Below are 13216 nucleotides of genomic sequence, written 5' to 3'. Positions count from 1 at the left end.
ATGTGTTCTGTGATTTTGATTTCAAACACAGATGTTTAAAACAGAAGAAAGAAATGATCATACATATTGTCAGCCTACAGAGATATGTATACATATATGAACAGAGGAGAGTCATCAGACCGCTACAATTCCTCTCCTCCATAAAGACAGCCCTCCCCCAGATACATCCTACACTCCACACCAGCCAGCTCTCCATGACTGAGTCACTCAACAAGGAGGATGTGATGGAGTCACTGAGTGCAATCCAAATCACAGAGAGAGGAAACCGACGCGTAGGAAACCAGTGTCTGCTGAAACTGACGTCTGGTGCTGAACTCCATCAATCTCTCACAGTGCCAGGTGTTGGTCGTTGTTATCACATTTCCTGTGTGACATCAGACCGGGTCTGGGTCAGTGATAAAAACAATCTCATCTTGACAGACACAACAGGTGTCCCTCTACATCGTGTGGTGGATTCATGGAGTGATTTACATGGAGGATTCCACACAGTGAACAGTGAGAGTGAACTGATTTATATAGATAGGAATGATAACATCAACAAACTGTCAAAGGATATGAAAACAACCACCACATTTATAGAGAGAACAGACTATACATGGAGACCACGGTGTGTGTACTGGTCCCCGTCCACAGGGGATCTACTGGTCGGGATGTGTTATAGACATACAGACACAGGCAAGGTAACAGGCAAGGTAACCCAGTACAACCAGAGCGGACAACTCACACAAACAATACAGAACGACTACACAGGACGGGGACTGTATAGAGAGCCTCGCTATATAACAGAGAACAACAATGGGGATGTCGTGGTGTCCGACTATATCTTTGACTCTGGTGCTGTAGTGGTGACAGAGCGTGGAGGAAGACATCGTTTCTCCTACAAAAGACATCCATTTGGGTCAGGACTATGGCCACGTGGCATCTGTACTGACGCGCTGTCACACATCCTGGTGTGTGATGGTAATACTGACACAGTACAGATGTTGGACAAGGACGGTCAGTTCCTGTCACATCTACCGACAGAATCACAACAGATGGTTGGACCATGGGGCCTGAGTTATGATGTCAACACTCACCGTCTCTGGGTCGGATCATACAACAAGGTGTGTGTCTACAGGTATATCACCAGACAGGACGCTCTGACAGGTAAGTCTGAATCATTATCATTGATGTAGTATATATGTGTTAGGTATCATACAGGTTTCAATGAGATCTAAGTATACCTTAGTTATTTTTGTTATATCACACAAGTCATATTTAATTGTTAATTCAGTTTAAGTTTTGGAATGAGTATTTAATTTGCTCAATTTACCTATAGATTGCAACATGCCAATTCATTTCAATCTATGTTTGATGTTTGTAGATCAAAGTCGTGTGATGGAGTCAGTGAGTGGAATCCCAACCCCAGGGACAGAAAAACCACAGCAAGGAAACCAGTGTCTGCTGAAACTGATGTCTCCCCCCGAGTTACTTCACTCTCTCACACTGACAGGTGTTTATCGTTGTTATCACATTTCCTGTGTGACATCAGACCGGGTCTGGGTCAGTGATCATAGAAACAATCTCATGTTGACAGACACAACAGGTGTCCCTCTCCATCGTGTGGAGGATTCATGTAGTGGTAGAGGATTACACACAGTGAACAGTGAGAGTGAACTGATTTATATAGATAGGAATGATAACATCAACAAACTGTCAAAGGATATGAAAACAACCACCACATTTATAGAGAGAACAGACTATACATGGAGACCACGGTGTGTGTACTGGTCCCCGTCTACTGGGGATCTACTGGTCGCGATGTATTATTTACGTGCAAACACAGGCAAGGTAACCCGGTACAACCAGAGTGGACAACTCACACAAACCATACAGTACCACAACACAGGACGGGGACTGTATAGACAACCTCACTATATAACAGAGAACAACAATGGGGATGTCGTGGTGTCTGACTGTATTAACTATGAGTCTGGTACTGTAGTGGTGACAGAGCCTGGAGGAAGACATCGTTTCTCCTACACAGGACATCCATCAGGATCAGGACTAAAGCCATGTGGAATCTGTACTGACCCGCTGTCACACATCCTGGTGTGTGATGATACAACCAAAACAGTACAGATGTTAGACAGAGACGGTCAGTTCCTGTCACATCTACTGACAAAATCACAAGAGATGGGTGAACCACTGAGCCTGAGTTATGATGTCAACACTCACCGTCTCTGGGTCGGATCAGGATCATGGTGTGACAACAACAAGGTGGTTATATACAGGTATATCACCAGACAGGACGCTCTGACAGGTAAGTCTGAGTCATTATCATTCACATTAATAAGATATAGATAACTAAGACGCACAGTCCATGTTAATTATCAGTCAATAAGATACATGTAAGACATGTTTAACTGTGTGATTGTTTGTCAATAAAAACAGCTCATTGTTACAGGGTTAGCTGTATCTACCAGTCGTTGGGATTCATTGTTTATCTTAAATAAATAGAAATTAAATATATTTCATTTAAATTCATTATAAGATGTATACACTCACGTCATTCTAATTAGTTAATTAATATAACAGGTCATTGTAATTAATAAACCAGATTTTAATATAGTGACACATGTACTGTAGTTGTAATTTGTTTTGTTACAAGTACATGTCAATTGAATTGATGTAATTAATTACATAACTATTAAAGTATGTGTCAGTGTAATTAATTTGAACTTATTTGTAGATGTAGCTCTGTCTTTATTTATTTGATTTAATTTATTTGTAGACTTTGCGTATGTATCATTACATAACCTGTATGATATAGATTAATTAACAGCTAATTAATGACTTGTTGTAGATGAGCACAGACCCCGTCCTGATGGGGAGGCCATGTTTAGCTCAACATCAGCCATAGAATGGAGATAGCTGGGATATTGACAGGTTGTAAATGTTTCTGTACAAATCTAGTCTGCTCTCAAAACCACACATGTTGTTTGTCACTTTGTTCAACATCTGCAGCTGACATTGAGCTGTGTATAATTCACATGGACTGTAATACTGACTCCTGTTTATTTCACACTTTGTGATCATCCAAACATGGCTGTCTGTTGCTATATGTAAACTTGAATTTATTGAAAATAAATTGCAGTCAAATCAGATCAATTAAATAATAATTAATTGATATTATTTTAATTACTGTTTGTATTTATACTTGTTTCTTTTTTTCACCATTAGATATGAAGACTGCTATTGAGTACAAACATTGTGGATTCCTGACCATGGTTTTCCATTTAAAGTATCCAACACAGTTTATGGTGGAATCAGACCAAATATTTCCTAAGGAGACAGATAACCGGTATCTTATTCCGTGATGTAACGGACCGTGTGTTTATAGCTCTACACAAACTTATTCAGTGATGTAACGGACCGTGTGTTTATAGCTCTACACAGACTTATTCAGTGATGTAACAGACCGTGTGTTTATAGCTCTACACAGACTTATTCAGTGATGTAACAGACTGTGTGTTTATAGCTCTACACAGACTTATTCAGTGATGTAACGGACCGTGTTTTTATAGCAGCTCTACGTAGACTTATTCAGTGATGTAACAGACCGTGTGTTTATAGCTCTACACAAACTTATTCAGTGATGTAACGGACCGTGTGTTTATAGCTCTACACAAACTTATTCAGTGATGTAACGGACCGTGTGTTTATAGTTATACACAAACTTATTCAGTGATGTAACGGACCGTGTGCACGTGTTTATAGTTATACACAAACTTATTCAGTGATGTAACGGACCGCGTGTTTATAGTTATACACAAACTTATTCAGTGATGTAACGGACCGTGTGCACGTGTTTATAGTTATACACAAACTTATTCAGTGATGTAACGGACCGTGTGTTTATAGCTCTACACAGACTTATTCAGTGATGTAACGGACTGTGTGTTTATAGCTCTGCACATTTTTGCACATCATGTTGTGGGGTTTTTTCCCCCAAGTAATCTCACTTATGATTCACATTTGATGTATATGAAAGTGAATAAAATACATCTAACTATAAACCATTTAGTTATATCATTTTACTAGTCAAACTCCGTGCAGTGAACAAAAGTACAGGCAAACAATAATGGATCGAAATAATTTTCTGAGCATTGTGTATCTACATCAATATGCATTTTATAAACAAAATGATTTGATATTAAAAGCGGCATAACTCCTCCTAAATCATTCATATAAGATTTTCCTTCAATCATGCATGTCTATACTTTTTAGCTCACCTGAGCTGAAAGCACAAGTGAGCTTTTCTGATCAAAATTTGTCCGTTGTCTGTCGTTGGCGTTGTTGTAAACTATTCACGTTTTCATCTTCTTCTCCGGAACCACTAGGCCAATTTCGACCAAACTTGGCACAAAGCATCACTGGGTGACGGGAAATGAAGTTTGTTCAAATGAAGGGCCACTCCGGGAGATAATAAAGAATTATTTAAAAAATTGTTGGTATTTTTCAAAAATCATTTCTAAAAAAAAATTAGGCCAAAAAAGCAGTAACTTGTACGGAAGTATATTAGGTAGTGTAGATTCAAGGATGTTCAAATCATGGTCCCCGGGGGTAGGGTGGAGCCACAATGGGTTGATGGACTTTTACATTGGAATATATGATATAGCGAATATCTTTAAAAATCTTCTTATAATCTTTTTGTCCAGAAAAGTATAAACTTGTGTGGAAACATCCACAGATAGTGTTGATTCAAATGTGTTTCAATCATGGTCCATGGGGGTAGAGCGGGGCCAGAATTGTCTTCAAAAACTATTTGGCCAAAAAAGCTCAAATTTGGATGGAAGCATCCTAAGATAGTGTAGATACAAGTTTATTTAAATCATAGTGTACGTAGATGCAAGTTAATTTAAATCATGGTCCCCGGGGGTAGGATGGGGCCACAATGGGGGGGGGGTCTAATTTTTATAAAGGAATATATTATAGAGAAAATCTTCTCAATACCCATTCGGCCAGAAAAATTAAACTTGTGTGGAAGCATCCTCAGACAGTGAAGATTAAAGCGTTTTTTTTTCAAATCATGATCCCGGGGGTAGGTTGGGGCCACACTGGGGGAGGGGGGGGGAGTGAAAATTTTACGAAGGAAGACACAGAGAAAAATCATTAAAATTTTCTTGAAAAGTTTTCAGTCCAAAAAAAGTTAAAGTTTGATCAAACCATGATTCCCTAGAAAAGGGGGGGGGGTATACAGGACAAGAGAAAATTCTTATTACAGATAAAACAACAAAAGGGACTTGATATTTACCCTAAAAATATGTGGTTAAAAATCAGCAAATTTATTTTGATTTTTTTTTAGCAAGATCTACTGTACTTAATTGTCAATATTTTTTAATTTTGATACTGTGATGCTGATTTGATCAGAGTTAACACTTGTTGCAAAGGTGAGTAATGTGGCCCCTGGGCCTCTTGTTTTTTTTTAATGATAATAAAATTATATATCGAAATGTGCATAAACTCACAAATTTTTAAAATTAATTAGTAATTACTAGTACTGGTATTATGTACATTTACAGATTATGTTCTGAAAACCTACAAGGCTTAACGTAACTCAGTGAAGCAGTTTGCGAGGAGTTGCGCTTAGCATGCTTAGAAACTGTTCATTAATATGTACAATATCAATTATAAATTGATGAAGTCCAATGTTTTTGGTTTTATGAACATCTCCACAGTGTTTTCTTAACACATACAAAGTTTTTTGGAATTCCATTTAGCGGTTTAAGATCTAGAGGAGTTTTGCTTTAAAAAGGGATGGTCTGACGAGGATTCTCCAATATCGTCATGCTTTAGTCCACCACGGCCCTTTACATAGACGCCACCGCCCCTCTTGGTGGGGGCCCTGTCGCCCGCTACACTCGCCTGGTTTTTACATGAACATCCTCCTACTTTGTCGTGCCTTTGTTCATCGTTCTAAGACGTAATGCGGATTTCATGAAAAGAAATTGTGTTATTAAACAGTTGTTGAATTTAGGATTTTTTTCACCACGTTGGGGTAGAATTTTATTTTAAAACGCACATTAATGGTGGCAGCCATCAACAATACAAGACCGGGGTTGACCTAGTTGAATATCCACACGGACGGCAATTAGGCATATTAGGAAGCAGGCCCCACCTCCAAACTGATAACACGGCAGAGTGTATCTATTAATAGATAGCTGCATACCAGAAGCACGTGCTGATCAGAGAACAACATAATTTTAATGTTGTTAATACAAGTAATAGCTTTCCAAATAGCTTGCCTGACTAAACAAAATTATTCAATGGAAGCATGCACGTATCATATTCGGCTATTTTATCAGAAATGAATTTTAATTTTCGTTGCTGATCATAAATTTATAAATGGAACGTGCAAATTTAAGACGAAATGTTAGTCTTTTCTTCGATCTAGAACATGTACATATATATCACTTGAAATTCATTTATTTTATTAATTCAATTTTTAAGGAATGCACACATATCATATAAGTGCATGTAAGCTTGAGAGTAAATAGTCGTATTATCAAATTGTATTTGTTGTATTAATTGCAAAATCAACTGAAAGGCACTTTTTAAAACTTCCAACCTTATGCAATATGAGAGGGTATACAAACATGTACTGTTTTTTAATGTATGTTGGCAGCTTCATCAAAATAATCTTGACAAGCAATTAAAAAAGGGTGAATTTTCAAATTCATGAAAAAACCCTAACTGTAACTTCAATTCAATTAGAATTCCTTATTTGCAGTTTCATTATTGCATGCTCCTACAAAAGTGGAAGGGGGGGGGGGGTGGCAAATCTGCATGGTGACCGTCCCTTTTACTTGAAAACTCTTGCTCGCTGTTGTTATTACATGCCATATAACATTTTCATCAATTATGAACGTAAATGCTGACATCTTAAACATGCATCGGTTAATCTTTTTTGTGAAATATCATGATATTGCTTGTCCCATTGTCTGCACTGTTCCGGAGATTGTAATTTTTAAACCTTAGATATGCCTGACGTCATGACGCAATCAAAGAGCCATGGCTCAGTGGCCAGCAGTCAATGAAATAGACAGGCCTACGTCACGTCGATGTTTTGATACAACAATAAAAAGTCCAATCTCCTCATAAAATGCTTCTATTGTATAATCAATGTTCCTTTCCCATTGGCGGATCCAGAAGGGGGGGGGGGTTCCGGGGGTCGATCGGAACCCCCCTTTCTCTGGAACATATAATTTTTTTGGAAAACTTGTAATGCCTATTTAAAGGCAACTGTCCCCATTTATAATATAAATACTGTAATTATTTCAAATAAATGCTTTTAAAATTGCTAATTTAAAGATTTTTTTTACAACGCACCGTAATTTACATGTACATGTATTTCTTATATGAAAAACCCTAACGATTTTATTTATCGAAAAAGGTACTCCCCATCAGCATCCGGTGCTCACATCTGTGAGTAAAAACATGTGGAAAACTTAAAAAAAAAATAACTAAGCAGTGTCGCTAAAAGCATAGATTTATAATACCTTGTCTACTCTATTTCTTTAAAAAATCGATTATAGTTCATTTTATGCAAGTTATGCTATTTTTCTGGAATGCTAGCTATATACCGTACCTTCATACCCACATGAAACACAAAAGAAAGCCCTTTTTTGTTTTGTTTCCTAGAATCGGAAATTATGTTACAAAATACCGTGTAAGGGGTTTATATATAAACCATTATGAAAATGTAAAACTTTCCTGAATAAGATCGCATCTGTACTAGTGCCGGGTGATGTAGCGCACCCATTGTACAGAGGTCACATCAAGTTCCCTGGGACGACTGTTGCTTGTACAATTGTATTTCACATGTTCCATCTATTCAGCAGATAAACTATCCCCATTTTCGTCATATCCTATCAATTAGACCTTTATTTAAGAAGGCAACCAATAGAAATCAAAGTCAGTAAATAGTTCAGAATTTAAACATCAAAGACATAATTTTTTTTTTTTACCAAAAATTCATTTTTATAATAGCTTGTCGTAATACGTCTGAATTATTTTTGGTTTCTTAGTGTTTCTTTCTATTAAGCATAGCATAGACGCACGTTCTCATTGCTGGAGACTTGGTTTTTTTATTAAGGCTGGAAATTATGCAAATCTTCCTTACCTAAACCAAAACGCTCAATAATGCAGTGCACTCTGATATTAAAATAGATGTAAAATAGATATTGATGAGATAAATGTTCGTTAAATTTACGCACGGAAAACGTTCAAACGGCCTTGTTTATTGACAAATAATGTATTTTGCACGTATTGATTTTCATCAATTGGAACCCCCCTTTTTCAAAATTGCTGGATCCGCCTCTGTTTCCGACATCCCTATCAGAATGTCTACAGAAAAAAAATGAATCAAATAACTTGTTTTTAATAGACGAACCCGATTGGTAATTTTAAAACAAAGAGAAGTTTATTTTTTTAATCTTACAATGTAATTTAGAGGTTAGTTTAAATAAATCGACGCACCGGCGTAACAATAACTTGACCACAAATACATGTACCTGAGATTTTCAAATACATATGTTTTTTAAACAATAATTCTTATTCCATAACAATATGAAGACCATATGACTACGGCTGGCTACCACATATATATGTTATATATACGCAAGAGTTGACCGATTTTGTTTGAGATAAAGGAGAAATGTACAATATTAATGTCCACGCGTCGACCTTGAGCGTGGAAGTAAAAGATAAGAGAACATAGATCCCGACCAGCACACAGATCAACGCTTCCAATTCTCACCATAATGAAGGCTTTCCTTGTCATTTTTACCATTGGAGTAGTCAGTAAGTTATAATTATTATTCGCCGATTCATAAAACAGATGGTGTAATAATTACATTTTCCAGAGTCTTTGCCTACGAATCGATTTTGTAATAAATAGTTCAATACATTTTACCAAATACTGTTATAATATTAAATGATAAAATTGCTGAAAATCATATAAATATAAGTAATAAGGAGACATTCTTTGAATTTCATGAGGTGATAAAATACGGTCGGGCGTGATTGAATCCATCATAATGCCCTTCGGGCATTATCGGATTTGATCATACCGACCGCAAGTTTGGGAGAGAGAGAAAGAATTAAGAGAGATCGAGATATGATGATAATGATGATAGTGAAGGGGACAACAATTTTCTTTGTTTTCTTTTATGGTAATACACAGGTAAAAAAAACCTCTTTATATTGCAAGTTAATTTTGTCAAAGTACGACGTCCAAATTCATGCTATATATATTAAAACAATTCTTATTATATGTTAGAAACTGGTAACCAACCAGTATGCTCTAAATCACATTGTATTCGATCGTTTCATTTTTACAATATTTCAAATCGATAGAAAGAAAATTGTTGTTAGAATGTCCCCTTAAGTATCACCATCATCATCATATCTTTCTCTCTCTCTCCCAAACTTGCGTATATACTTTGCTATGTGATGTCGCTGATATAAGTTTTAAGGCATATCTCTCTCTCTCTCTCTCTCTCTCTCTCTCTCTCTCTCTCTCTCTCTCTCTCTCTCTCGATGGATCGATCGATCGATCGAATCGTCTGAATATCATTTAATGAAACAAATTAGAAACATTAAAAGGAATGGGAATGTACTGTCCTAAATTCCGACACATTCAATTTCTTAAAAATAAAATATGCAATACGACGTGATAACGTAGTCATATTGCTTTAATTAAAGAAATAAAATATGTCAGACAAGATAATTCGCAAAGAAAGCAAACTGTACACTGTAAACAGACATAAACAATCTCTAGACAAATACAAACAAGATTTATAGCTTAGACATTATAAAAAAACTTCAAGGCGCGATTATCTAGAAAACAGTTGTCTTTCTTTGCTTGATAAATCCTGTCATAAATATTTCGAGCCAGTGTCAAAACTTTTGAATTTTGGGATGTTGGAAATTAAGAGTTAAAGCCGCCAAGTTAAAGGTCACATGATGATGAAAACAGCATAAAAGACAGAATTGCTTCTATACACAAACTAAATAAACGTTACTTACATGATCTAATTTCGATATCAGTGTGAAGCTATTTTTTGTATTATATAAATCATAAAACATTCGTATACTGGGTTATTTTCGCCCCATGTTATTTTCGCTCTTCATCTTCACTTACTAACGGTTTCGCCCGGTCTTGAATTCGTCCAGACAAAGTTGTATTTATTAAAGAAAGATAATTTGAAACTGTGAAATTCGCCCAGTTTTAAATTCCCCCGCTGACAACGAGAGCGGAATGGGCGAAAATAATTCCCTGTATACAGTATGTAGACTATAAATGTGTCAGTTGACGATTAAACATTTGCTATTTTCAATATTTTTATTATAAATTTCTTTTCCTCTCGTGATAATTATACATATCTTACCTTTTGTACCTTGATAATTTCGTTACTAGGCGCTCAGCACGGCCATCATGGCGGGAACTACCACCCGGACTCCCAGACCCACATCGACACGGAAATCCAGAACCTGGACGCCCACTTCGGGAAACATCAGTGTCTGGACCTCCTAATGGTCGACTGTCAACATCACGTGACCAACGGAGACGAAATGGTCTGTGGGAGTGACGGAGTGACTTATCCCAACCAGTGAGTTAAGTATAGATAGGGCCGGGCCATACTATACAGTTATGGACTGGGCATGTGTTCAATATCTGAACCAGTGAGGTCTGTATAGATAGGGCCGGGCCATACTATATAGTTATGGACTGGGCATGTGTGCAATATCTGAACCAGTGAGGTCTGTATAGATAGGGCCGGGCCATACTATACAGTTATGGACTGGGCATGTGTGCAATATCTGAACCAGTGAGTTAAGTATAGATAGGGCCGGGCCATACTATATAGTTATGGACTGGGCATGTGTGCAATATCTGAACCAGTGAGTTAAGTATAGAAAAGGCTGAGTCATACTGTCACATTATAAATTTAATGAAAGGACTATGTGCGGTATGGTCAAATATCTGCCCCCGATTTCAACCAATTTTTAAACAGTATCGTATGAAAATGAAATCTTCACAAATCATTGTAAAGAGGATGCCTATAACTTTAATCTTGATTTTAGTCATCATTGCTCACTCGCTGTTTATCTATGACGTCACTTAAATGACCTAATTCCTGCAAATTTGCAAACAAATGAAAATATTCTCATTTTTGCTCTATATTTTGCATTCGGAAGTATAGAGCGCAGGTCTGCTCAAGTGCGATTTTAACATATGTTTTTCTTCAGATAGTTATACATATTATACTAAAAAATGGTACTTGAGCAAGCCTGCGCTCGATGTTTCCCAGTCGAAAAACCATCGGAAAACACCCATATTTTGCTACAAAACATCAATTTATCAAAATAATGCAATATTCATGACGTCATTTCTACATTATGACGTCACTGTGGTGATAACCTTTTACACCTTTATTTTCAATATGATTTTAACTATCTTTCACCTCTTTCTAAAACTATGATTTTGGGGGGCAAAAATTGCATAAAACCGCACTTAGTCCTTTTTTCTCTAATTTTTATTATTTGTGAATTAATTTTTTTTTTCAAATTCTTTGAGGGCCATGAACAAAGCTAATGAATATAGGTGTTGTTTGTTTAAATTTAGATTAGCGCCATTCCTCCTCTCAAAGAGTCACCGGTATGAGAGTGTGAAATAATTCCTTGTGTTAATTGAATTTTTGTGTGAAAGAACAAAAGGCTATTTGAAGGTCTATCAAACAATATGTTGCCCAAATCACAGTCGAGTTCTGTTATACCCTTTACTTCAGATGCAAGTATAATCTCAAGTAGCAAATAGCGATTCTTTGGTTGTGTCTTAACTGCGCCAGGATCGAACGAATATTGATTAGCTATAACGTTAATTAACAGTTTAATGATTTGTCTCTTGTTTTAGCTGTAAATTTGTGCACGCCGTTTGTATGTACACCGATTTGTCTCTTGTTTTAGCTGTAAATTTGTGCACGCCGTTTGTATGTACACCGATTTGTCTCTTGTTTTAGCTGTAAGGTTGTGCACGCCGTTTGTATGTACACCGATTTGTCTCTTGTTTTAGCTGTAAGTTTGTGCACGCCGTTTGTATGTACACCGATTTGTCTCTTGTTTTAGCTGTAAGTTTGTGCAGGCCGTTTGTATGTACACCGATTTGTCTCTTGTTTTAGCTGTAAATTTGTGCAGGCCGTTTGTATGTACACCGATTTGTCTCTTGTTTTAGCTATAAATTTGTGCACGCCGTTTGTATGTACACCGATTTGTCTCTTGTTTTAGCTGTAAGTTTGTGCACGCCGTTTGTATGTACACCGATTTGTCTTTTGTTTTAGCTGTAAATTTGTGCACGCCGTTTGTATGTACACCGATTTGTCTCTTGTTTTAGCTGTAAGTTTGTGCACGCCGTTTGTATGTACACCGATTTGACTGCCGCTTACACTGGACAGTGTACCTCCACAACCATGGCAATGACGACAGTAGGCAACGCTGCCGGAAGCACAATGCCCGGAAGTGTAGCAACTGGAGGTTCCGGAACCACTGGGACTACACCACCACCTACCACCACGCTAAGTCCGGAACAAATCGCCTTCCAGAACGTATTCTGTCATAACAAGGACTCCATAAACTGTCCCGCTGTCGTCACACCCCTCTGTGGCTCTGACGGAGTCATCTACAACAGCAGGTATGTCGTCACTTCCGGTCCACAATATTAACCCTCCCCCATACCATAAAACAAACATTAGACACTATATCATTAAAGTTAGTCATGATCACACAAAATGTATCGAATTCTGTGTGCAAAAATTTGACGTGCTAAATCTGAAAATCTTGGAAACAATCTTTACATAATTTGACACGTGGTCTCTTTCAGCTGTCACGTGTCCAAGGCCCGCTGTGACAACCCCAATCTTCAGACAGTGGACGGCAGCAAGTGTGGACTAACCACGCCTGTCTCTGTGGCCCCCGTTGTAGGATAGACAGAATAAACACGTATTACACACCCACTGTCTCAGGCTCCGTCTGCAAAGCGGCTTTATTTGTTTAGTAGGATGTTAGGGGTAGAATTTGGGGGGTGGGGTGGGGGGTGGGGTTAAGACGATATTTGTGTGTAGTTACATTGAACACGTTTATAGACTTTGTGTGTATACACCTCAAAGAAAATGTT

General features: G+C 37.4%; 2 protein-coding genes across 5 annotated transcripts in view; both read left to right on the top strand.

Moving 5' to 3' along the window:
* The window catches only part of LOC105332837 (uncharacterized), a 302923-nt gene extending 298865 nt beyond the window's left edge, over positions 1-4058 (top strand). For all 4 annotated transcript variants that reach the window (XM_066073571.1, XM_066073572.1, XM_066073569.1 and 1 more), the window contains 3 exons: positions 1364-2302; positions 2846-2928; positions 3223-4058. In XM_066073571.1, the coding sequence (XP_065929643.1) occupies positions 1364-2302; positions 2846-2913 (1007 nt within the window). In that variant the 3' untranslated portion in view covers positions 2914-2928; positions 3223-4058. The remainder of the gene's footprint in view (positions 1-1363; positions 2303-2845; positions 2929-3222) is intronic.
* Positions 4059-8704: 4646 nt separating this feature from the next.
* On the top strand, positions 8705-13055 carry LOC105323808 (four-domain proteases inhibitor). The gene is made up of 4 exons (XM_066073579.1): positions 8705-8844; positions 10463-10655; positions 12437-12733; positions 12923-13055. The coding sequence occupies exons 1-4, from the start codon at positions 8805-8807 to the stop codon at positions 13026-13028; spliced, it is 636 nt and encodes a 211-aa protein (XP_065929651.1). The 5' UTR covers positions 8705-8804; the 3' UTR covers positions 13029-13055.
* The last annotated feature ends 161 nt before the right edge of the window (positions 13056-13216 follow it).

The sequence above is a fragment of the Magallana gigas genome, chromosome 10, assembly GCF_963853765.1.
Source record: "Magallana gigas chromosome 10, xbMagGiga1.1, whole genome shotgun sequence".
Lineage (NCBI taxonomy): Eukaryota > Metazoa > Mollusca > Bivalvia > Ostreida > Ostreidae > Magallana > Magallana gigas.
The sequence above is the reverse complement of the archived record's forward strand: the minus strand, read 5'-3'. Positions and strand labels throughout refer to the sequence as shown.

Bases quoted from the DNA above. Each gene is read 5' to 3' on its own strand.
- LOC105323808 (XM_066073579.1), top strand. From the start codon at position 8,805: ATGAAGGCTTTCCTTGTCATTTTTACCATTGGAGTAGTCA. The intron at 8,845-10,462 runs GTAAGTTATAAT...TTTCGTTACTAG, and splicing joins TTTTACCATTGGAGTAGTCA to GCGCTCAGCACGGCCATCAT. The intron at 10,656-12,436 runs GTGAGTTAAGTA...CTCTTGTTTTAG, and splicing joins GGAGTGACTTATCCCAACCA to CTGTAAGTTTGTGCACGCCG.